At 39.3% G+C, this 27,025-nt stretch overlaps 1 protein-coding gene across 8 annotated transcripts in view; it reads right to left on the bottom strand.

Moving 5' to 3' along the window:
* Positions 1 to 24,755, bottom strand: part of GRB14 (growth factor receptor bound protein 14) — a 68,175-nt gene extending 43,420 nt beyond the window's left edge. The window contains exons 1-5 of one of the 8 annotated variants that reach the window (XM_040703587.2): positions 24,686 to 24,745; positions 22,177 to 22,309; positions 5,278 to 5,335; positions 2,331 to 2,402; positions 2,053 to 2,141 (exon numbers count right to left, since the gene is read on the bottom strand). In XM_040703587.2, the coding sequence (XP_040559521.1) occupies positions 2,053 to 2,115 (63 nt within the window). In that variant the 5' untranslated portion in view covers positions 2,116 to 2,141; positions 2,331 to 2,402; positions 5,278 to 5,335; positions 22,177 to 22,309; positions 24,686 to 24,745. Of the gene's footprint in view, positions 1 to 2,052; positions 2,221 to 2,330; positions 2,403 to 5,277; positions 5,336 to 22,176; positions 22,310 to 22,816; positions 23,541 to 23,669; positions 24,396 to 24,685 lie in introns of those variants that run through there. The other 7 variants (XM_040703581.2, XM_040703576.2, XM_046943817.1 and 4 more) reach the window with 7 other exon arrangements.
* Between the last annotated feature and the right edge of the window lie 2,270 nt (positions 24,756 to 27,025).

The raw sequence follows: 27,025 nt of genomic DNA, 5'->3' as shown, positions 1-27,025 counted from the left end.
ACTCTTTCTCGCCTGCTGCCTGCCTTCCTTTCTTTCCTGTAGTATTTCTTCTCCAGAAATTAAATCAGTGCTACAGAAATAACAAAAAGAATTTTCTGAATAGAGAGAAGAGATACATTTGGGGACAATTCTACAGACAAAGATATAAACATCACAGCAAATCAGGTCACAAATTTGGCATACAATGAACTCTCAGTGAGCATACAGACCTCTCAGAACTTTTGCAGCTGTGTGCAATCCAATAGCTACCCACCTGATGCAGCATCCTGTGCTGCTTCCTCCTCCCACCTCCATTATCTTTATTTTGGGCTTGCAAAGTGCACAGTAAGAGAGAAGTAAAGCCAATAATTACTGACCGCTAATTTAACAGTAGTGTGAAAATGTTTGTTTTAAAATCAGAGAGAATGCACAGAAAACTCTGTCACTGTGCCTTAGCAGAGAAAGGAAAAATCCTTAAGATCACCCAGAGAACGATGCTCAGATCTCAAGAGCAAAAACATGAAAATACACAATACAGTTAAAGCAGTTTCCCAGCCTTCTGAATGTTAGATGGAACACAGTTACACACCTCTTCCCTCCCACACAGCACTATACGCATCTCTGAGCATACCAGAGGAGTCCAATACAACCCTCCAGTACAACTCTTCAAGAACAGAGACCTTCAGCTCCTAACATACTGATAACCCAGTAACAGCTGAAAATAAAATAACTAAGACAGCTGAAGATTTGAGACAGGAATGGGGCGCTGGGAGGCAGGGAGAAAAGAAGTGAAGGGAACCACGGGACTGGGAGAATGAGAGCTGAGAAGGCACACTTCAAATAAATTTTTTTAAGTATTGTTTTTGTAGAGTCTAACAGAGATTCACATCCTACGCGTCTGAACCTGAAAAGTAGTTTATGATCACATAATTAAGGTAGCAGGATAACCTAATCTTTACAAAACAATAATGCTAGGACTGTGTTTCCACAGGCTTCCCTTGCAACCCAAACAATAAAGTAATCAGACAGACTAACATAAATCCTAAATCAGTAAGAGCTGTGCATTCATACACTGCTCTAGACTCACTGGACTCATGCCATAAGAAGTATATGCCACATCCTGTGTGAATTGCTTATGAGTACCATTTAATACCATAGCAATATTTCAGTGAAATTTCATTCCTCACACCACTGGTATATTAAAAGCCTCTGAGTAACAGAAGAGTCTATTAACAGTGATCTGGGCACATTATGCAGCAATGAACTTATGAAAGATATCTACACATTTACAAAATAAATCAAACTAACAAATGACTTATAGTTGCTTTGAACTAACTTTGTATAAGTTAATATAACTGGCTTAGTGGTGACATATATTCCCATAGTTCACGTGTATTTTTAACTTCACAGTTATTGCCAATGCACTGAATTACTCCGGGTGAACCGAGTGCACGCAGCCAAAAAGGTTTTACAGTGTTTCCACGTTTAAGCAAGATTAAAACAAAACAGAACAAAACAAACAAAAAACCACAAAAAAAAAACAGTGGCTACTACAAAGCAGTGTTACCTTGATCCGATCCCAGAGTACATGATGAACCACACACCACTAAGATGCTAGCCAGAAAGGATGAAAAAAAAGCATGTTGCGTTTAAAGGCTGATCCAAACCCTATGTAAGTGGACTCCAATCAGCTTTTATTGAGATCACTACTATAGCATATTAAACAGGCAATATTCTGACATGCAGTTATGACACATTATATTTAAAAATTATATAAGGATGTGATCAAAATCAATTTCTTTCATAAAGTACAGAAATATAATTGTAACAAAGAAAAAAAGCACAGTAACAAATATGCATAAATATTTATATGTGTGCACACAAAAATATTTTAAGTAATGAAATTTAAAAATCTGTATTTATCAGAAAACTAAAATCCTTACTACAAAAGAAAATTACAATAAGATAAAAATTAAATATAAGCATATTTATTTAAAACACAGTTAATTTACTCTAAGCAAATGCAGTATCAACCCACACTAAAGAGTTACAAGATTGATTTAAATGCCATACCCGTTTCTGCAGAGTTATTGGCATAACTGCAGGCAACGTCACTCTTCTTGAAGACAAACTCATGTCTGCTTTTCTTAGAACTTGACAACCTTCACTCAGGTGATAACATGAAACAGAACAAAATACTTAGCAATATTCCTTGAAGTCTAAATTCTCATCACCCCAATTCTGTAGAGTCAGTGCAAAGAACAGAGTAAGAATGCAGTTACTGCCCCTCTGTTTATGCAAATCCAGTCCTACACAAAGGCACTTATGTAAGGCCCTGGGGTAGGACTAACCAGAAATCCACCAACCGAAGAGCTTGAAAACTTGTCTTCTGTCCTTGGGAAGGCTCACACTGATATCTCTGTCTATGAAAACAAGCAGAACAGCACACATTTCTATCACTCAGAATCCTGTTTTCATTGTCCTAATAATAACAGCAAGAAAAGTACTCAAAGCTACACCATTAATAATAATTTTAAAAAAAATATTAAAAAAAAACGCCTGTTAAAGAATGCATTCTGGCAGTGGTTATTGAGCAGTTATAGCAGTGATGCTTTTTTCCTGGCCTCTTCCAGGAAATAGAATACATTTCTCAATCAGTGCTCCTGGTTGTAGGGTATGAGGAAGGTAACTGAGCATAAGAATAAGAGCCCTGAATCTATTCCATGATTCTTTATCAAAGAATCACTTTCTTCAAAGCAGAGGCAAAGATCTCCTTTCACTTAAAGTAATGCAGTCTTTATATTTGTAACACAACAAAGTTGTGTAGCTGAAGAAGTGGCAGGTAAAATATTACACAACCAAATATTTTATGAATTCAAGTTGTTGATCACCCCGACTCACATATTTACGCATCAAAGATCTGCTTAACAATTAATTAATTAAGCCCCAGGTTGTTCTTTCTGTGTCCAAAAGTGAAATTTTTCATTACTTACGTGATGAGGCAATATATAACATTTTCCAAGCTCTCTTAAAATGCGTAATAGCAGATAACTTTCCTATTCTGCTGTTATGCAGCATGAATAAGCAAGAATTCTGTTGTAAACCAAATCACTAAAAATGTTTCAGAACAGTGTCATTGGAGATTTGTATTACAATTCTTGATCAAGCTGTTCATATCAAGAACATCATAATCAGTGAAGGCTGCAAAATTATTTCTACCATATATTTATAACATCTCAAACAATAACATACCAGACGTACAGAGAACTATAGCTTCATAGAAATTCACTCCAGATGAATTCTTTAATACACATCTCATTATTTAGATGTACCAGAGGTGTTCAAAACTGGCATGGTAAATATTAAAACAGTGCATGCCAAAATTCACCTATCATATTGAAACCATTTTTCCCTAACTGGAAATGAGCACAGTGAGGCAGTGGGTGGTGCATTTCAGTAGTGGCAGCAGCGACCACGGGTTACCTCTGCTGGTGCAGATTTTTATGAGCGCAGTGTGCAGGCTCTTGATCATCGCTGATGAATACATGTCTAATGGTGGTGACTATGTTAAAAAACAGTGTTTTGTAGCTGAGAACATGCTCTATTAGATGGTGTCATTGTGCTTTTTGTATCTGTTGTAGTTTCTGTGGAAATAAATAGGAAGCATTAATTTCGGAGTGACCTAGGTAATTTGCTATTGTGGAGTTCTGTAAATAGCAAAAAGTACACAACAATTTACTGGCACCAGTAAGACACTTCAGATTTCGGGGTTTCAAAACATCCATTCTTGTGCTAGGTTACATTCCTGAAATCCTAAAATCAGTACACCTCAGGTAAGTTCTGTTGATGAACAATGTAAACAAACATTGTAAAAACAGGAGGAAACAACAACAAAACATACATCTCCGAAACAACAACCTGCCATTAATTGACAGTTTTACCTGCAGCTCTCAAACAGTGATACGTCACTACCAAAGAGTGGGATGTAAAGACAAATATTTGTGTAGATTTTTAAAACCTGTTGTTCTTGATTGTGACATACAGGATAGGAAAAAAAAGAAAGAAAGACTAGAAACTGAGGTCAGGCAATAAAGAGATTTTGATTGGAGACACACATTTGATTCTTGCGCAGTCAGCTTTAAACAAAGAGCTTTTAACAAAGCCATCACGTTAGTTAAAAACATTACAGATATTTGCCATTTTCACAACTCAATAATAAACACTCTGTTTTAACTTTGAGCATATAGCAGCAACAAATCCATAGTACACAGCCTTCTAAGTATTACATACAGTATAACATATTATACATATTTACTTCCATTTTTCTCTCAAGCTCCAGTCCAAAATTCTTATGACTGTTTTGAGAAAACAACGGAATACAGAATTATTCTGGAGATCGTGTTTAAGTGTTAATTCTGTAATATTCTTTTCCAGTAGATATAGCTATGATAAATGTCAAGTGTTTGCAATTAGGTTTTTACCTTTCAGGCGCACAGTTTTTATTTCCTATGAGGGCATGTTCTCAAAATTTTATAGCATGACTTTAAAACTTTGCTGTAAGACTCAGAAAACAACTCGTGGTACCAGAGCTTGATCCTCTAGGAATTCTACTCCCAGGAATATTATATATACACACATCTGCAGCACCAGAGCAACAAACTCCCTCTGCAGTTTTTTTTTCCTTGGATCTTACAGAAAAAAATGGGATGCAATAACTGTAAATCTCAGTGCACCACATTAGTGGCTTCCATTGGGAAAGAAACAAAAATAGTCCAAGCCATTTTTCCCTAACCCTGAGTATTGAAAGTCTTTCCAAAAGCACATGCAGCTTTTTGTTCTTTGAATAATATTGATCTATTTGTCTGCAAAACGAAACGGGATCATTTTCTTTAGCGAGACTATTTCTTTATTATCTTCTCCAGCCACACACATAGGCCAGATCTGTTTAGGAAAACACAAACAAACACCTAACGTTGTGTTTGACTTCTGTTACAAATGTCAATATTCAGATCTCATTTGACTTTTAACAAAAAATATACTCCAGTCATGTACTTTTACTAATGAAAGCACACATCAGTTGCACCAAAAAATACATCAAGGAATACTTTCATCTCTTAAATTTCCCAAACACTGGGTTAGAAAAAGAAAAAAAAAAAAAGAAAAAAAGTCATCTCAACTTCTGAGGGCATACCTTGCAGAGTCAGTTCACCATATGAAAGCTAAGATGAATACTGTTGATAATGAGATTAAAAAGAGGTTTTGAAAGTCAATTATGCCTTAAGGCAAATATGTAATCACTTTGTTTTATGCAGGTAAAGGATTTGACTTGTCCATGGCAGGTCTGCAAGCAATTCTGCTAGTGGACAAAAAGAAAATCAGATCCAGCTCACTTTCCAGAAAGCTCTGTAAGATGAATTTATTTATAAAGCTTTTCATTCCCATTTTGGTTTCCAGATACAGTTCTGAAAACACTGTTCAGATATTTATCACATACAAAACATAAACCATTTCTACTTCTTGCCACTAAAGAAAGCATAACTAAATTGACTGGGTAAGAACTGAAGACTCTTGGTAAGCGTTAGTAGCTCCAATACTTTAAAATAATACATGAAACAGAGATATCCTGCTAGTAGAGGAAGGTCAGTGTGGTACTTAAGGTACTGCTTACGGAGTCACAACAGCTGATTTTATTCCTGACTATGCCAGACATAACAGGAATTGGGCATTCATAGATAACAAACAAACCAGACACAGCTTTTGCCCTCATAGATTAAAAAATATCCAGAGAATAGAATTCCATTAAAATTTACAAAAAGCTGCAACACTACTTTTTTGTACTTGTTTTTTCTCAAACCTAAGGCAGAATATTTTTACAGTACACCAATGTAAAATTAGGTAAGTTATTTAAGTGATTTGTTATATAGCCTGCATTTGTTGACAAAGAACTCCTGTCTACTTGGCACAGTCAATTCTGTCTCTCCACTATAGGAAGAATCAGTTATTCAATTGGCATGACTGTGGAAACACATACAGGCTGTTTTTTGCATAGGTTTGTCCAATAACTATTTCTTTACAGCTGCAGTGAGGTTACCCAACAGGAAAAAAAAAACCCTTTAAAGTGATGTGAGCCTTTCTATTCCTATAGCCCATTATAAAAAGAAACATAAGGTCTTACTCTTCAAACAGAACATGCAACATACTGTCTTAGAGCACTGATAATGTCTGATTCCTATGCAAAAACAGTGCATTAAAATAGAATATATTACCTGTAAAGCAACATGCATGTAACTTATCCAGTAACTGCACATCAAGTTGCGAGTTATCTAGCAACTTGCAACGTTATAATCTCTACTCTTCAGTCTCTTCATACAATTATCTACTATTAAATACTTCTATCTGAAGAGACTAATGTGCAACCAAAAAAAAAAAAAAAAAAAGAACCAGCATAGTTCACAGATTCAGCTCTTCCACATACAACGCAGACATTACAAAGAACATACCATGATGGAGAGGTGCAAAGGCAAAGCAAGATAGCTCTACATCCTAAACCATGCACTGGAAAGACACCTCCAAATTTGTCATTTCATAGCTCTCAGCAGACTGAGTTCTTTCGCTTGCAAAGAAGAATATGCTGCACAAACTCTGATCTCCTGATCACCGAATTACTAACCTATTAGACAGCTTTCTTCTTCCCCCTAGTTATAGCTATGATATAACCAGGTCACACTGACCCTTACACATACATACAAAAAGATTCTTGGATAAAAATTCTCAAAAAGTACTTTCTGAAAGTCAAGATTACAAACCAGTTGTATTAGAAAACACTTCTCTTTACCAAGTCTTTTTTTTTTTTTTTTCCAAAAGAAAGTATGTTTAGCAATATCCATACATAGAATGAAAGCAAAAAGAAATATGGGTTGGAGGAAGAAAGTGAGAAGATACATGCTGAAAAACTGGCTTTGGTTTTGCTGTCTCCGTATGCTCCTCTTCAGAAGAAGCTAGTTTCATTTCAGAAGCAGAAGCCTTGTTAGTATGTTAGTATTTGTTACACAGAAATCAACGAACAACAGCAGTCAGTCAAGCAAGTGAGAGAGCTCCACAAACAATAAATTTTCCTCACTGTATGCTCAGACTGCTTGGACTGAATTGGAAATGTGTTTTATCTCAGTCACAACAGAAGAGATCCTCTTAAATCTTATTTAGAAGAGTCTCTAAGAATAATTTTCCATGTTGATTTTCATACTTACGAAATATAGTAAGTATTATTATAATATTATTATAATAAATATAAATATAATCCCTACTTCAAAATTGTAATGCACATGGAAGAACAAATAGATAACAGATAAGGTTTGTATCAATACATAAGCTCCAAATACAAAGACTTGGGGTATTTCTTTCATCATTTCTGCACAGTAGCTCTCTAGAAAAAGCCTAAACTGTTCCTCTCCAGTAATTTATACACTACTTATTCTCAGCTGTCCTACAAAGGATGCTCAGCTGAACATGAGCCAACAGTGTGCCCAGGTAGCCAAGACGGCCAACAGCATCCTGGCCTGCCTTAGAAGTAGTGCGGCCAGCAGGAGCAGGGAGGTAATCATCCCCCTGTACTCAGCACTGGTGAGGCCGCACCTCAAGTATTGTGTTCAGTTTTGGGCCCCACAGTACAACAAAGACATTGAGGCCCTGGAGTGTATCCAGAGAAGGGCAATGAAACTGGTGAGGGGTCTGGAACACAAGTCTTATGAGGAGCAGCTGAAGGAGCTGGGATTGTTTAGTCTGGAGAAGACGAGGCTCAGGGGAGACCTCATTGCACTCTACAACTTCCTGAAGGAGTTTGGCCTCTTCTCCCAGGCAACAAACAGGACCCGAGGAAATGGCCACAAGTTGTGCCAGAGGAAATTTAGATTAGACACAAGGAAAAACTTTTTCTCTCAGAGAGTGGTCAGGCACTGGAACGGCCTGCCCAGGGAGGTGGTGGAGTCGCCATCCCTGGCACTGTTCAAGAGGCGTCTGGATGAGGAGCTGCAAGATATGGTTTAGTGACTTGTGGTAGCAATGGTAATGGGAGGACTGTTGGATTAGATGATCTTGTACGTCCTTTCCAACCTTGTGATTCTATGATTCTATGATTGAAATACCCCTTTTGGGGCCTGAAAAGCTGAGTCATTTCTAAAAAAGCTGAGTCATTTAAAAACTTATTCAAGATTTGGGAAAAGTAGCATCCAACTATTGTTAGTCCATCCTTCATCAGTTCCAGTGATTTACTGCTTTACACCATCTTATGTCTTCCATACATCTTGACTGACACAGCAGTTACAAATTCCAGTTTCACATCAATTCTATTCCTGGCATCCACTTTTGCCAGTTACTGTTGAAGCATAACAGGAATCTGGCACTGTCTTTCATACGTAGAAACCTTCTATCTGCTTGCCCAATGCTTGCTAGAAAAGAGCTAAGGTATAATGCTTGACTTTCTTCAAGAATGTACTAATGTTTAATCTTAAGTCTTATTAAATAAAGCTCACTGTCTCATGGGCAAATGACATAGAATTTTATTAGAAGTAACTGAAAAGGAACACTTCTCCAAAATCCTTCCAGCTTGCTTCTGATCTCATTTTAAGAAATATGGGAAATAAAACAAAAAAGCCCATCCACACAACGTATTCTTTTCTTGGTTGTTCCTAATTTCCACGAATGAGGATGCTGTTGTCTTAAGATCATAATAACAGGTAGTTTTGTGGACACTGGGGTAGAAATGAATCCCACTGTGCAGTAGGTTGCCCAGAGAAGTCTCCAGAGGAGACAAGACACAAACTTCCTTTGAAAGTTTCATGTTCTGAAATTATCTGAACATGATAGGCTCAATGTGATTTACCGTTATCTACCAGAATACTAATTATACAAATTATACAAGAAATATAAATTATTTTTAAGCTGTGAAATTCAGGTTTTACCTGGAAAATGAACATTTCAACACAAATGTTAATATAACACTACAGAAGAAACAAAACAGCCTACCGGGACAATCTGAACTTAGATATCCGTTACCTCCTGTCACAAATATACACACACAGAAACCCAATACTTTGAAAAAAAAATCTAAACTAAAAAAAGAAACACTCCAAAAATATAATGAAAGCAATCAGATATAAATATTTAAGTGCAACTAGACAAAAATTACACATAGTACTGCAATGCACTAATCCAAGAGGGGTTCTATTATGCTAGAGAAAGCTACTGTTACTATTAATAATGATCACATAAACCTGGAAAAAAAATCTCCCCTTACATTATTTATCTTCATAATTTGTGATTATGGTAGTGTTCGCATTGTAAAAGCAATAGCAAAAAGCAGAACACCATCCATTAATGCTGCTCTATATTTGAAAGCACCAAAGAGCACAGTAAAGTTCTGCATGTTCTCCAGTTCTCCCTACCAATCTGTGGAATCTGAAATCCTTGTTATACAAATAGCCCTTGCAAAGGTTTTTAGCTGCCTACTTCTGCAATCAACAGGTTCAAAACAAATTGAAACACACATTGCTAACAATGTCATAAGAAACCCTCATACTGTAAGAGTGCTATGTAGCAGTGAATTCTAGTGATTACAAGAAATTCTTGTAAACTTCTAGCCTGTTTTCTTAACATTTGATACCATTACTGTGTCATTATCAAGTGCCTGCAGCTGTTCACAAGCTCAAGGCCTTAATGTAATCAGTAACAGGAGTTATCATAACAGAACTAATATAAAAAGTCTATTTATAGCCCAAGAATGCACTCATTGAAAAATCCAATTCTGACTGCAAGGCAATCTACTGTATCTTGTTTTTCTGTGAATCTAATACCAAGTTGAAAAGCTAACAGACAGAAATAACAGTGTGCAGCATATACATACCTACCAGAAATAGGCAGAAACAATCCATTAGTATACAAATTAGAAGCATAGGCACATCTCTAACATAACCAATATACATTTCTCTCTCAAGATTTAGGTATTAAATATAATGAATGCTATTGGACTAAATATGAGCTGATTAACTGTAAATGAATGTTCTGTGACTGAAGCTGGAGAAAAGAAAGTTCATGCTGTTATCAGAGCAGAGGTCTGATTTCTTCTCCCTTTTAATTCCTCCTCCCACAACTGCCCTTCTTGCAAAATTTTCTTTGGCCTGATTAGCATTTTTTTTAAATCTTCCTATTTGAGGTGACTCCTATCAGAACTTTAACATGAGAGGCTTACTTAATTAAGTATGCTGTCCTGAAGATTTCCCTTTATCTTTATTCTCTAATTGAAGGCATTCATAAAGGAATTAATTCCCTTAGAAGTAATCATCTTAAACATGCTCAAGACAAACAAGGAGAACATGAGCAGTGGTCAACAGCCATCTCCCACTTATGATTACAGGATTTTACCATTTGCTAGGGAAATATCCCATCTTGTTGATACAAATGACCATCTGCTAGAAAACTTAGGAATCCCTAAGGACCAAGAACCCCACTGAAAGCTGTATCAGTACATCATCTGTAAAAAAACAAAAACAAAACAAAAAACAAAACAAACAAACAAACAAAAACCCTCAAATACATATTTGATTGTAAGTAGATCAATCTGAAAGTAATGCCTCCTACTTATTTCCATGGAAATTATAACACACACAAAGAGCACAATAACACTGTCTGGTAGAGTAAATCCTCAGCTACAGAACACTGTTTTTCAACTTCGTCGCCACCGTTAGCTGTGCATTTTCACCAGTGATGAACAACAGACTACCTACCAGGCTCATAAAAATCTGCAACAGTTTATGGAAAACCACTGTTGCTGTTGTTGCTGCTGAAATGCACCACCTGCTGCCTGACTGTACTCACATCCACTGTTGGGTCTCCATAAACACTCAGCAAGCATCAATGAATGTCAATGGGTGCCATTTTTTAGGTATGGAGGAATTCAATGACACCTCTTTGCTTCATAAGCACTTCCATGTCAGACACCATTTTGTCAGACCACCCCTCTGCTGCCATCTGTCACACAGCAATAAAACGTAATGGGATATTTGTGGGAAGGTACAGCCTCTACTGCCATACCCCCATGCTGCCTCTGACGTCATGGGTCATTATAATAAAATGGGAGGCATTATTTTTGGAGGCGCCTTTGTAGCATAAAGATTACCTGTGTAAAGAGCAAAAAGACCACAAAGCAAAAATTAGGGGAGAAAAAAAAACAAACAAATGCTGTATTAGTGGCTCTGGAGTTATCACACTGCACAACAAGTAAGTTCCCAGCTATTTCTTGTAACTAACTGACAAGAAGATGCACATGTATAGTGAATAGAAAACTGTTTACCCATCACAGATATTTAAGACTATTCCTTATGCATTGACAAGTTAATTCCACCTGGTAAAAATCAACCAGGCTTAATACTAATGTTTACATGAAGGTATATTCTGTGTACTTAAAATCTAAATTACTGTACTGTGGCAACCTTTACACTGAGAAATACGATAAGGATATTTCTTAGCTTGTTTCTTCAGTTCTCAAGTTCTGATCTGAACAAACAGTAACTCTCAGAACATCTGAAATGCAAAGATCCAAGGATATTCTAAGACTACACTAAAACTTGTAACAGAAGTTTAAGTTTGAGCTCTACTCTTCAGTTAATACAGAATGCTAGGATAACAAAGCTTTCTGTTATCAAAAATCTAAGATTTCCGATCACCTTATGTCAGTACCAAGTAGTTTACAACAGATTTTACTATACAGCAACTTTCTCTACCTGTCACAAAGCTTTTAATTCAAAGGAGGTAAAAGTTGTAAACCTGACAGTCATCATATGACTAAGCTACAAGAAACACAAAACCCGTAGCATTCTGAGTCACATAAGTGTCACTGACAACTTTCATCTCATTCAATACTTCATTAAATTGTTTGTTATAAAATTAGCAGAATATGAAATACAGCAGGTGTTTACAATACTAGTCAATCAGATGGCAAAAGCAGATCAGAGCAGGACCACTGAGGCTTTACAAGGCAAATGAGGAGAAATAAAATGAAGGGAAAACAGCCAACAAAACACAAAACATGTGTCCTATTTTCATCTGTTGAAAATGGAAACTGCTGTGGCACCAGAAAGATAAAATGACCTATGGAGCTCTCACACAAATGCAGATATAAGCATGCACACCTAGAACTTCACTTTCAAAACACTGGTGTTTAAGTCTTTTAAGATTGTAAAAAACAACAACAACAACAACAGTATTTGGGGGGAGAGAAAATTTTCAATACTTTAAGAACAGTACAGCTTCAAAAGTCAGGCCTTTAAACTGCAATCCACACAATTTTTCAATATCCATCTTAATGATAACCTAGAATAAATGATACAAAATGAATGTGATTAAGCTCTGCTCTAATTAACCCACACTGTGCATCCTTCGAAGTCAGATAGAAGTGTTTATGTGTTTGGAACAAGAAACAGCTCAAACAGCGTTCCATAAAGAGAAGATGTCATTCGCTTTCTGGTGCTGTAATACTATAGTTCGGCACCCCCTTCCTAAGGGTATCACTCACTCACTGACAATACCACCAGTGAGGAGCTGCCTCAAAAAATACCTGCTTAGAAAACCTGTCATGGGTCTGTCAATGAAAGGTGCGGAGCTGCAACAGAATGGCCTAACCATCTCAGTTCTCCTGTCTTTATATAAGCTTTATACAAAAGTAGCCATTCCTGGCATCACTTATGAGTAAGAACAATGTCGGTACCTACCACATCTTCCTTCTGAAAACTATGAGGATCCAGGCTCCATTGGTCAGAGGCTAATTTTTTAAAGCCAAAGTGAATAAGGCTGAGTTATCAGAAGTATCTCAGCAACATTAAAGTGGAAGTTTCCTGCAGCTTCAATGGGCTTTAACTGTCAAGCCTTTCATATATTCAAAGAAATTGAGAGTGTTTTTATCATTGCTTTCTTCAGCGACTTCATAATTATATAGTACTTTGGAGACACCACGGTACCAAAATCTCAGGTGGTCAGCTCAGAATTCAGGAGATGAATACCGAAACATAAATTTCTGGAGAATCAGAGTTTATAAATTTACAGAGGTTTTCTTCACAAAGGACCTACTGCAGTGTACCAGAGGTTTCTCGCTCCAAACGTACCTTCTCAAATGATTCAGAGGAGGCATTTTATTGTACTGAGAAAACAGTCCTAACAGAGATAAGAAACTTCAGTTTTGAATTTCAGGTTGATGAAGCCTAAAATAATCAAATACAAAAGAATGATCAAAGTCATTCAAATTTGACAAACGTTGGCAAAAATAAGACCAGAATCTTTGACAGTACTGATGATTATTTTTTTGTTTGTTTTTTAATGCTACAAATACAAAAAAAAAAAAAAAACCAGTTCTGAGAAAAGGGAATTAAACAACAAGCTTACAGAGGCAATACCTTAGTAACCAGTAGAGCTCGACTGACCTTGTCTGTTTGTTCATTACAAACAAACAAACAAAAATAGCTTGTCTTTTTGCAAGTTCGAATGTTTGCTTGGGTTGTTTTTGGACCGTAACAAAGTACAAGGTTAATTTGTAATAACACTGAGGGTTGATCCCAAGTTTCACAGAAAGAAGTTTCTTTTCTGCATTTAAAAACAAACAAACAAAAAAAAGCAATAATGAATGAACCAATGTAAAGATAAACTGCAAAAAGACAGGACATAAACATGGGATTATTATGAAATTTTGCCAAGGTGATGTTTCAGCCAGGCCATTTGAATATAAGCCAGGCAATATTCTTTATTGCTAAATTCTGAAATTGTTCAGCTCTGCCTCCTTATTTTTGTCTAAGTAAACTTGTGACTTTATTCCAGTTTTGAGATGACTGGTCGAAGCACGTAGGCGTGTGCATTAAAATGACAAGTTGTAATAGTACTCTAAATAATTTTAATCTAATGTAACAGCAACAAACCTCTCCTTGCTGGGAGGGAACGGCCCTTTAAACAAAGAACAGAGCTTGGAAACTAGAGCAAAAACCACCAGCTGAGTCACTGCAAAAGGGAGACCAACTGAATCTGGTCTCATATTAGAGACTTCAAATAAAAATCTTGAGCTCTTTAAGTTGGTTCTTTGTAGGATGTTTTTCCTGTTAGTCTGTAAACTGGTTGGAAAGACTTTTCCCCTTTCCTTCTGCATCTCAAACGGTCTTTTTTAGGTAATTTAAGAGTAAGACTTGTTTAGGAGCTGGAAGGAAAAAAGACTAAGAACTGATAAAAGAGAATGTGTGCGATGCTCTTCAGCCTGGAAAGAAATCTGGCAAGAAACAGACGGACTGGAATTACAGAGTAAATTTAACTAATGCATCTTTTGGTTGGAAAAGGTATTTCAACCCTAAGGCAGTTAAAAATAGTGCAAACCCTGGAGCAATGCTATTTAAACCACAGTTTCCAGACCTCCTTACATCTAATACAAGCAGTAAAAGTAAATACATAAAAAATAATGATAGGTACCTCTGACATGACTTTCCAGTACTAATCAATTTAGGGTGATCAGAGACGATTTTGTGCACAGACAAAGTATGCAGGATGGACTAAGAGGAGACAGAAGTGCCTCACCGCTCTGCATCTGTGTCCTACAAGGATGGAATTTTTTCCCTTCAAGTGCACAAAACGCACATTAGATGCTATAGCATGCTTTTCATTGTAAGAACGAACAAAAGAATTATTCACTTGACAGCCCTACTAAGAGTATAGGAAACAAACATGAGAAAGAGTTCCTATCCTTCAAAGCATGAAAACAGAAGAAAAAAGGCTACTGTGAGGAAATGGAGACACAAACTAGACCTTGTCCACACAAAGACTGTACACACTAACACAATTATACTAATAAGCACTCATTTATTTACCCAGAATAAAGCTTAACATAGCACTAAATAAATAAATAAATAAACCTGGCTTTCAAATTAAGTTCTAAAAGCATTAAAGCAACAGCAAAGTTAGTCAATATTTTAAGTCATGTACTCCACATTAGCATACCAAAAAGTACTTGCTTGAAAATCTATCAATTATTACAGGTCAATAAGAGTGCTTGTGCTCTTGCATGGTTTAAAAGTCAAGAGAATACAGAGCATTTCAGCCAAAACATCCATCGCTAAAAGTTTAAGTGCCATATCCTTAGCAATTTACATCTGTTAATAGAATTATCTGTAAAATTTTCAAGAATGAGGTTTCAAGAGGGTACACCAGGAAACCCGGAATTGTAACAGTAAAAAATAAAAATTTTACTCCAATTACAACAGTCAAAGCTCAATAGAAATCATAAAATTAGGACAGAAAACATTTAAAGAAACATCCACTCCTTGCCATAAAGATCCTCTCAGTTCTTTGCCAAAGAGCATTAAGTGAAAATCTGTTAACACAAAAAGGGAAGTGACATTCAACTGCAAGCTCCAAAAGTAATGTCTCCTGTTTGATTATGTAGGCCTAAGAACTCAGAGACATACGTTGGAGGTATGGCAGTAGAGGCTGAACCTTCCCACCAATATTCCACTACATTTTGTTGCTGTGCAACAGATGGCAGCAGAGGGGCAGTCTGACAAAATGGCGTCTGACATGGAAGGGCATATGAAGCAAAGAGCTATCAAAGAATTACTCCATGTGAAAAAAATGGCACCCGCTGACATTCATCAGTGCTTCCGGAATGTTTATGGAGACCAAACAGTGGATGTGTGCGCAGTGAGTGTGTTTCAGCAGTGGCAAAAGCGAGGTGAAACACAAGCCATGTTCCAGACAGCCGTGCACACTTTTACAAGCTTGTCATGTAGCCTCTTGTTCATCACTGGTGAAAATGCACAGCTAATGGTGGTGACTATGTTGAAAAACAGTGTTTTGTAGCTGAGAATTTGCTCTATCAAACAGTGTTATTGTGCTCTCAGTATGAGTTAGAATCTCCATGGAAATAAATAGGAGGCATTACTTTCAGATTGATCTACCTACAATCAAATATGTGTATTTGAGGGGTTTTTTTATACAAATGATTTCCTGGAAATAACAGTGTGAGAGTGTATTTGGATTCTAAACGATAAAAATATCTACTTGTTTAGAATATCAATGAAGACAAAAGAGGCAAGAAAATATACCAAAAAAATTGAGTGTTCTTCCCCTTGAGATTCACTTCAGATTTATTTTTGCACTTCTAATTGAATTTAAAGAAACAAGGCACTAATTACCTTGAACTACTTTTGTGATGAAACACTTCTTCGGCTTATCCTTGAACAGGGGAAGAACTGGCACTCCGATGCAAATTATTCAGGTTTTGCTTTTAAAAAGACTTAAAAATTAATAATAAATATATAGTAAGTTGGTTCTAGTTCATTTGACCAGAGAAAGCTGAAAGCATACCAGTGAATGGAAAGTTATTTCCTACAAGAAACATTTTCCCCTATTTATATCCATTTTGATCTTAATTGGAGACAATAATACTAGTTATTAATTTTGAAAATTAAAACAACAAATGCACAACTGTTTTACATGTTCAATTCCTTGACAGTTCTTACAGAACATGGACTCCAAGACACAATTAGGTTTCTGTATGTGAGCTCACTGGTTTCATCTAACAACAGCAAACACCTAAAATACTGTCAAGAAAAGGAACATTTCCCGCTATGCTCTTAGCATACAATCATAGGGGTTGGAAAGGACCTCTGGAGGCCATCTAGTCCAACACCACTTCCAAAACAGCTTCCCTACAGAAGGTTTCAGAGGAAAGCATCCAGGAATGTTTTGAGTATCTCCAGACAAGGAGACTCCACCATCTCTCTGGGCAGTTTGTTTCAGGGCTCTGTCATCCTCAAAATAAAGAAGTCTTTCCTCATGTGCATATGTAACTCCCTATGTTTTAGGTTGTGCCCACTGCTCCTTGTACTGTTGCTGAGCACCACTTAAAAGAACCTGGCCCCATTCTCTTGACACCTGTCCTTCAGATATTTGTAAGCATTGCTAAGATATGTCCTCAGTCTTCTCTTCTCCAGGCTGAACTGTTCCATGTCTCTCAGTCTTTTCTCGTAAGTTTGATGCTCCAGGTCCCTCATTGTCTTCGAAGCCCTCCACTGGACTCTCTCCAGAAGTTACCTGTCTTTTTTGATAATACTCCAGATGTAGTCTCACTAGGACAGAGTAGAGGGGGAGGATCACCTCCCTTGACCTGCTGGCCGCGCTCTTTTTAGTGCACCCTACTGGCCTTTTAATGCACTCCATGATGCCAATGCTACTGGCCTTCTTGGCCACATGAGCACACTGCTGGCACATGGTCAACAGGTCCCTCTCTGTAGGGCTCCTTTCTAGCAGCTCAGCCCCTAATTTGTACTGACGCATGCAATTATTCCTCTACAGGTGTAGGACTCTGAACTTGCCCTTGTTGAACATCAAAAGGTTCCTGTCCACCCAACTCTCCAGCCTGTACAGGTCTTGCTGAATGGCAGCACCGCCTTCTGGTGTGTGTTACACCAAAGCACAGACCAGCTTTGTATCCTTAGCAAACTTGATGAGGTTGCACTCTATCTCTTCACTCAGGTCACTGATGATGTTGTACAAAACAGGATCCTGGGGAACATTGGTAGCTACAGCCTCCAACTAGACTCTACACCACTGAACAGAACTCTCTGAGCTCTGCTAGTCAACAGTTCTCAGACCACCTCACTGACCATTGGTCAATCCCACACTTCCTGAGCTTACTTAAGAGGATGTTATGGGAGACAGTGTCAAAAGCCTTGCAGGAGTCAAGGTACACAACATCCACTGCTCTCTCCCCACCTACTCAGCCAGTCACAGTATCATAGAAAGCTACCAGATTGGTCAAGCATGATTTCCCCTTGGTGAATCCATGTAGACTACTTCCACTGTTTCTGATAACACCTTCTTTTCATCCACTTGCTTGGAGATGACATCCATAATAAGCTTCTCCACCAATAAAATGCTATTTATATCAAAAGCACTCAATCCCCTTCTATTTTTCTTCCAAGGACACCAAACTTGATGATTTCATACAGAGTAGATTATATAATCCACAAAATGGTTTTACCCTCCATACATTCAGCTGTTGATTTCATCTCCATATTACCCTCTTAAGGGTGAGGATATTAAAAAGTGAAACTCACTCCCCTTCATGGTACATCTCAAAGTACCTGTTCCCAAACACAGGTGTGATCAGCTCCATGGGACCATGTCACGGTTAGGCCAAGTTTCCTTGACAAAAGGAGCAAAGGGACCCATGGGTCCACACACTGGGAAGAAGGGGGGAGGGGTGAAAGGAAAATGTAGGAAGATGAACCTGGATGAAGGAAAACAGTGGCAATGACATAAGGGAAAAAACCTAGTTTACTAGATATACTAGTGGAATGTGAGACAACACAGTGTAATACAATGTGATTGGAACTGAAGCTAATAAGTCAAATAAAATGAGAAAGAGTTTCCAAAACTGAAGTCCTTACTCTAATGCTGTAGGTGAAGCGGCCAGCGAGCAAAGAGCAAAATCTCGTGAATCCCAGATCATTTCATCTTTCCCTCCAAACAGAAAACAGAAACTGAAAAATGACATCTTCTGGGAGCTGCAGTTCATACTTCTCTTCTGAGACCAAGAGACCAGAAATACTGACAGTCCACGGAACTGCAGCATTAACTCTTTAGCTCCCAGTGCACTGCATGATGCTATGATATGGAATACCAAGGAAAAAACATAAAACCATGACAACCATCTCCATGAAATGCTCCCCTGAGAAGAAGGCAGATGTGGCACAGGTCTGCAAGTCTCAGCATGCTCAATGCAGGCTTCCTCTTTCCACTCCTAGTTACCCCTCTGGGAGAATCAGATACTGACTCTATGCTACCATTTGTTGTTTAGAGCTCCATAACCTCCCTCTCACTTTTTTTTTTTTTTTTTAAGAGATGGAAAGTGAGGGGGAAAGCAAGGGGGAAAGGAAGAAAGACAATAAATAGTCAATTTTGCCTCTGAAAGTAAGCTCATTTTAATTACTGCTAACATGTTAGGATTATGAGTCTGAGGATTTAACACAAAACACTTCCCAAACAGAGGAGAAATAAGGAGACCAACAGCTGTGTTGATGAGACAGATTGAACAATGTTCAGACACACAGATGTCCCACTTTCCAAGCACAGAGGCAACCCACTATTCTGCTGTGTGGCTTTTACCATTTTGCTTTTACAAACTTATTTCCAATAAGTCAGCCCCACAAACAGACATGCTGTTCAGACAGCACGTTCAATGTTTTAAGAGGCTCATGGTAACAGATTATGAAAAGACAGCGAGAACTTCAGCTTAGGAAAACAAGAGTTCAAAATAATGTTAGTAATATATTTTGAAAAAGAAAGCTATTTAAGTATTCCATCTCTTCAGATGTCATAGATGTTATGAGAGTGATAATGGCACCAATGGGTATTTCCCTAGGAACAAATAATCTCTTCTGGAGATAAAAATAAGACAAAAGAGTTGTACACTTTTTTTTTTTTAATTTTAGAAACACATATTTTGATTATAGTTACCTATTAGACATAAGGAGAAACTCACTCTGTAATTTTTCTTTATTATTCCTGAAATTAAAAGCATAGCACAAACTAAATCAAAAAGAAAGCAATCTAAAATGAGAATAATTGAAAACATATGTAGATCATCACAGAGGCAGCAGAAAATATTCAAATATCCTGGCAGCTGTCAACACTGTACACAAAGAACAAAAAAGTAGTAGAAGAACAAGAAAAAAAGAGTGCTTAAGTTTAAGTTATCTTAAGTCTTTAAGATCTTTAAGTTCACTTATCTTAAAGTTAGGAAACTGCAACAGTAATATGTGTGACCTTGGGGCTATATTCAGTTAGTGGTTTCAGTACACACTGATTAGGTGTGTGCAGACAGAGTTTTTGCAAAGTAGACAAAACCTGAACATGGTATGGAAATACCATGCTTCCAAGCACGGCCTCCACAGCCAACTGTTGGAAGTCAAAGCCAAAGCCAGTTTGCTCCTCCTATTTGCAGATCCACTTAGTATTCACTCCCTCTCCTTTTCACAGTTAAGTAATTTCACAAAGATATTAGAAGACTTCAACTTGAATTTCAGATATATGGGTTTAACTCAGTAGTTGCCATTCAGACTTCAACTTTAATAACATTAGATTAATAACACAAGACCAGTCATGCTGAGTCTGACAAATGCCCTACCTAGCCCAGTGCCATTTCTCCACACCTAGGTAAAAGGCTTTTGGACAGTAACTACAGTCATGTAAGAATACCTCCAGAAAACATAAAGACTCTAAATTTTTCAGCACTCTGGCAAATGGATCAGGCCCTCCATGTACGCTTTTATTGTTTTAACTTGGCAAGTAAACCAGCTGTTTTTGTTCCTGCTTCTACCAGAGAGTACTATATTCTTCAGTGGAAAACCAGGAGAAACGGAAGGACTGCAAGGAGAAACTGTCATAAAATGTATAATAAGAGTGCTTAAGAAGAAACAGAAGTGAAATCTGTCAAGACAAGAACTTCAGCTTCTGAGAGCCTGAAGCTTACATTTAGCTGGCTTAACTGATCATGCCAGTCAGTAATTTTAACCATGACAGGCCACAAAAGCAGACAATTGACCTTTGCTTATTAATTCATGCTTGGGAAATCTATACCTTTCAGTTGCAAGCAAAAAGATCACCACAGTGAGCACAATTTAAGCCAGCAACATGAGTGATTTGAACAAAATTTTTTAAATGTGGCTTCCAGTCCTTATGTTCTGAAAGATGGTGTTTTTCCTGCCTCTGTGAAAAGACTATGAATACTTCAGCCTTTCCCAGGCATGAAACTAGCACGATAGCATGATTCTACCCTACTGTATCAGCCATGCTTACATATAAACTGACCAGAAATACCTCACATTAGTATTGCTGTTGACGGAAAGAAAAGCAAGCAATACAAATAGTCCAGAAAGCCACCACAGTAATTTTTAGAGAATATGTAGTACATGGCAATATAGAATCTGTGGAGTTTACCAGACATAAGGGGGGGGTGGGGTGGAGGGGGAGAGGAAGAAAAAAGGAAAAAAAAAAAAAAAGGGTATCTCATTAATGCATCAACCCAGAAATTTGCTAGGCAAGTCTCGTGCATCTCTTCTTCCCAGCAGGTACACAGAAACAGCCTTGGCTGGTCACTTTCAGAAAAGTCAGTAAAGTCAGTACAGTTACAAGAAACTTTAACTTCTCAACAAACTCATGATGGAAAAAAAAAAAAAGAGAAAAAAAAACAGTATAAGCTTTTACACCTCCATTATTGCTCCTAAAATTATTAGAACAGAGATCTCACAGACCACCAAAACACAGAATGTGAAAGAGGTAGCACCCTTAATCACACGAATGCTCCATGTTAGAATTCTTTCCAGTCTCAAAAAAAGAAGAAAGAAATGAGACAGGTAAGTTTTTAAAGACTAAAATAAACCATCAACATCAGCAGTCTCCGTTAATTGGAAGCTCTGCCTCTTTATCCTCTGTCCCTGCCTGGGACAAGGAATACGCTGCACTAGGAGCACACCAGCTCTGTCGGTCCTCCCCCTCACAACTGCCCTTCACTTACATTTTAGGGTGTTTATAGAAGCACAGTAACAAGACATACGTTAGATACATGCGTAACAATCATTATAAACATGTGTACAAAATATACACAGATATACACTTATATATGTAATATCAACTGTACGCCCACATAAAACATAGCCGTGTCCACAGCATTTATTCCTTCCCTGGCAGTTACCTTTTCATTCAATTATCCTAGCAAAATTAGACCTCCAGATAAAAGGAGCTGTTGAGTGATTGTCAAAACCCTCCATGTTATAGCACTAATGACAATAATTGAAGGTAGAGAGGAAGAAAGAAATTAACTTCTTATTTAAGGATGTAAAATACTGTCTGCCCCCTGTTCCACTTCATCAAAAAAAAAAAAAAAAAAATGCACAGTCACATTTACAGTCTGTGAAAGAACAGTCGATTTCTAAGTCACAGATTCTGAAACCTCATTTTCTATAACCAGTAATGGTCTATGGAGAAAATTACACCAAATTACAGGAATACGGAACATCCTTATTAGAAAAAATACTGTAATAGGTAACTTGGGTTTTCTTCAAGCCTTCATGAAACCAGTTTATTATTTGTCAAATGATAATTTATAAATCTTACCTGTTTAGTTCTTGAAGTTGCCTTGGGCAACAGACTTGCTGAGAAAACTGATGCAAATGGAGAACAACACAGCTCAGGAAAAGGATTTGGAATCGCTGGGATTTCCAAAATCTTGCCGTCTGTCTTTTTCCTCCTGTTCAGTAAAATACAGAATAATAACTATCACAAAAAACTGCCATAAAAATTGCAGCAATCAACTACATTGCGTGCCATGCTAAGGCACGAATACCCCGAGAGTTGCTGGTTGCAGCAATTAGCTTTTTTGTGCAGTTATTTTTTAATCAGTAGGCTGAATCTATTAACATACAGTGCTTAACTCTACTTGAAAGCAATCCAAGTATTCAGCTCTGAATATAAAGTTGTTTGAATACGGGTAAGTCTTTGCAGAGTAAGAGCATGGATATATTTATATTGGCTCCTAGGGACATTGGTAAATATTCTGTTGTTCCTGTATTCGTGCCATTCCCTATGTACAAATATTACAACAGCAGACGCATGCAGCTTCTCAGTCACACTTCCCAAGCACATCACAACTATATATTAATCAAATTGAAACTTTTTTTCCTCCAGAATCAGGACTCAAAGTGACCGACAAGACAGAACAGTGCACAGCAAGACACTCATTTCTGTCTCCAATTACTTTTGTGTTTGAATCTCCATAGCTCCACCACAAAACAAACGTCTCAGTAGTTTCTGGCGACTCAAGTCTAATTGTGTCACAGATATCAGCAAGCAGCACTTGCAAGAGTTGGGAAGATAATCACTACTGTACTTGCAGAAGAGCTCCATTAGGCACTGACTCAAAGCACGGCATTAATAACACGGTGATGATGCTGTGTTACAGGACATGGCTGTCGCACAGAGGAAATATCAAGGAGCACTTTTTCTGCTTGATTTCATTTGGAGAGCAGAACCCAAAACACCCCAGGTATTTTAGCCTGCCAACACGTAACTGGACCCTTCTGCTCATGTGAGCCGATAGCTCCAAGCTTAATATTTAACTTTATTACATTCATCACTGTTGTTCTAGATGTTGCACACTGATTGGCATAAAAGTGTGGAAAACCATCAGAGTACGGTAACAGTGCAGAAGGGCAACGGTTCTCTTCGTGGAAACCCACGCAGTACATTCACTTAAAGTGGTATTAAGCACTAAGAAAGAGTGAAAACTATCGTATGCAGTCTTTCAATACATCCTGCGCTCTAGTCTACCAAAAGCGATTAGATGCGTCAAAAAAAAGCCCAGCTCACACGTTCCTCGCCCCAAACCAGAGCTCCGTGCCTTGAAGGGTCAGCCCCAGCGGTTCCAGCCCGGCGGCACCAAGAGGACTCGCTCCGCCCGGCGCTGCCCGCAGCCGCTGCCTATTGAGGAGCGGCTCGCGTCGCTCTGAGCGGGTAACGCCGCCTCTCTTCACCTCCAACTGAGAAACCTCTTTTAAGAAAAGGGGACAGCAGAAGATGCCCCGCATCAACCGCATTTCATAAAACCTCACCTAGCAACTTTTCAGCGCGTTCCGGGGCCAGAAGCTGGGACTGGGAGTCCTCCCGCCCGCCTTTAACTCTCCCCTCAGCGCCAACCCCTCTCGCAGCGGAGCTGAGCATTTGCAGCACCGCGAGGCAACTTCGCGCCCCGCGCAAGCCGTGCCGGACCGTGCCGTGCCGGGCTGCCCCTCCCTCCGCAGCGCCCTCCCGGCGGTCCAAAGCCTCACCTGTCGGGGGGCGGCGGCGGCTCCCCGCTCGGAGCCAGGGGGAGCGGCCTCGGGGAGCGCACCGCGCCGCGGGAGCCGCCGCCCGCGGGCTCTGCCTCCCGCCCTGCGCCGGGCGGTGCACCGGGCCACGGGGCGGCCATCGGCGGCGGGGACGTCCCGGCTGCGCGCGGGCGGCACGTCGGCCAGCGGCCCCGGCGCCGCCGGGCGGAGGCTGCTCTGCTGCGGAGGAGGGAGGAGGTGGAGGGGAGGGGGTAAGCGCCGCCCGGGCGGCGAGCTGTACCGAGCGCCTTCCCCGGCACACACGTGCGCGGGCGGCGGCGGGGGCGGGCGGCCGCCGGCTCCGCGCCGCAGCGGGCTGGAGGAGGAGGCGGCGACCCGTGCCCTCCCGGCTGCCTCGTCCATGGCGGCGGGACCAGGCGGCACGGGCAGGTGCGCGGTTCCGGAGCCGCCCGCCCACCTCAGGGCATCGGGACGGGCCGTCGCTGCGGGAGGAGGCGGCGCGCGGCCGAGCAGCACCCGACGGCAGCAGCGGCCCCGGGTACCGCCCGCCGCGGGGCTCGGCCTCTGCGCCTGATCGCTGAGGTGACGCTTCCCCGATCAGTGTCTGTGGCACCTCGGCCGCCCCTCGTGCCGCAGTGGGACCCGCCGCTGCTGCCGTCTGCGGCCAGCCCGCCCCGGCAGCGTTCTCAGCGCCTTGCAGGTCATTAACTGAGCTGCCCAATCCCTCCGTGAGGTCGGCGATTCACCGTTACGCCTCGCAGAAATATGGAGTGAGCAAAGCTGGGAAATAAAGCCATTACCTTAATGCCGAACAGGCAGCCTGGGGAGGAGCTGCGTTCCCAGCTGGGCCAAAGGCGCGCGTTCAGCCTCAGCTCCCTCAGGGCAGAGCGGGAAGGTTGCTCCCTGTGGGGAAGCTCCGGCTCTGCTTCAGCTACACACGATGCCATCCATGTGGCGGTTCCACGGCTGTTCTTATCAGCGTTCATCCTACTACAAAATCAAAATACCCCCTCGCTGTGTGAAGAACAGTTTCACAGAACGAAGCGGAATGTGTAAAATCACGTAAGCCATTGGATAGGATAGAAAGGTAAAATAATTCAAAGGTTGGGCCCAAGCCCTGGCAGAAACAGCTGTATGTAGAAAACTGATTTTCCTTGGCTCGCTCAGAAGCAGAGCTGACATCTCAGACTGGTGAGAATAGAGAGTGCTTTGGGATAAACATCCTTTCCTGTTTTCCTGAGCCCACTGAAGAAATCCTCACACACAAGCCAAAATTTTCAATTGGAGAAAGATATGTTTTTTTCCTGAAATAGAAGCAGTAATCACAGTTTTCATTTTAGCTGAGTTGCAGATGATTTTGCAGGACATTTTTTTTCAATGAAACTAAGGATCCCTTGTCTTCAGAACAGTTCATCCTGTGTTCTGCTGACAGCAGAAGTGCAAGTGTGCGTTGATTGAGAATTCTCATATACAGAGACTGGCAAACAGATCTGGAATTTTACACTGTCAGATGATTGATTTGATTTGTTTGTTGCTTGCAAAGAGCTATCTTTTTATACATTTGCACAGGCCAGACTAATTCTAACTGATGCACTGGTGTATATATATGTGGCATACAAAGCTTCACTTTCTTCATAAGATTAGGAGGTAGGACAACTGTGTGTATGTTCTGGGTGGAAAACTGGGCTCGGGAAGAGATAAGAACCTTCAAGCAGCTATCAGCTTTTAAAAAGTTCAACCAGGAAGGGAATATATGTTTTGAGGTTTTCACCCTAGCTGGGCAACTTATTTTGTAGCTACAAATTGATGTACAGGGTAGACTTTTGTGCCTTAGGCTTTGTCACGTAATTGGTTTTAAATGGAAGGCAAATAGAAGAACACAATTAGAACATTATCAAATAAGTACTGATTTGCTTCAAAATAACTTTGCTAGGTTTCTAATGAGTCACCGCAGCAAAAGAGCCCCTTGTATAAAAAGATAAAAAAAATAAAATGAAACACTGTTATAATTTCACTTGAATGTAGTAATTTAAGAAACAATCTTCTTGTAGACCGTCCTTGTGCCTTCTGCTTTCTGTGCACAAACGAGAAAATGCAGTCATCACAACTCTGAGGCACAGGAAGACCGAAGGGATTGCTTCAGTGTAGCATAGGAAGCATTGTGTAGATGAGAATGTGGAACTAGTTTCTTCTGACTTACTTTCTCCTTTCGAATCCCCTTAAGAGATACTGCCAGAGTTTGACTGAAGAAATCTGAGAGCATTTGACCTAGACTCTGTTTGAGGGTAACATTTTAATTCTCTCTTCAAACAAGTACAAACCCAGTGATTGCTGAACAATTAATAATGTTGGTAATAAAAGGCTAGCAGATTTCTGCTAAGTCCTAGCACCAACACACTTCTTGATCTGTGTGAATTGACTTCATTTTTGTCATGAACATACCTAAGCTGCCTAATCTACTTTTTCATACTTAGAGTGAGGGCTATTCTACTGCAGAAGCTAAGTCTTATATTTCCCCAAAGCCTAATTTATGGGCATTCTTCAATCTTCAACTCAGTGGGTTTGTTTTCTCTCTAAAAATGTCAGTTTTTTATTAGTCCTAGTGAGATCCAGGTGTTTCTCAAGTAAAATTAAAAATACATCCTGAAAAACAGATTCAAGCTATTCAGTATGCACCCCACTTTCAGAAAATCAAGCTCTTCAGTTCTCAAAAGCCCATATGCTATTTAGAACCACGGCACTTGATTAATGTGATAAAATTACACCTTTAATTAGAGTAAACTTTCACAGTTATTACTGACAAAGTTTAAAAAATCCAAACTATCTGTGATTATCTCTAAAAATTGTGAAGGATTTTCACTGGATTTTTTCATTTCCCCCTTCCACACGTTACCCCTTGTTTTAATCAAAGTAGTTTGTCTCTTTTAAAAAAAAAAACTTGTCTAAAAAATGTGACTTTAATTTCTTAAAGATGGTTACACATAGAAAAACAGTACTACACCTTTACACCATCTTCTGTCACAGTAGCAATAGCAAAGAATTGTTTCTACTGAACCTACTCGGTTGATCCAACGTAAGTAGGTTGTTTTTCCAGTGCAAGGCTATAACCATGGTCAAGTCTTATCTCCCAGTGTAGTGTT

This window comes from Gallus gallus, chromosome 7, assembly GCF_016699485.2.
Source record: "Gallus gallus isolate bGalGal1 chromosome 7, bGalGal1.mat.broiler.GRCg7b, whole genome shotgun sequence".
Taxonomy (NCBI): Eukaryota; Metazoa; Chordata; class Aves; order Galliformes; family Phasianidae; genus Gallus; species Gallus gallus.
The sequence above is the reverse complement of the archived record's forward strand: the minus strand, read 5'-3'. Positions and strand labels throughout refer to the sequence as shown.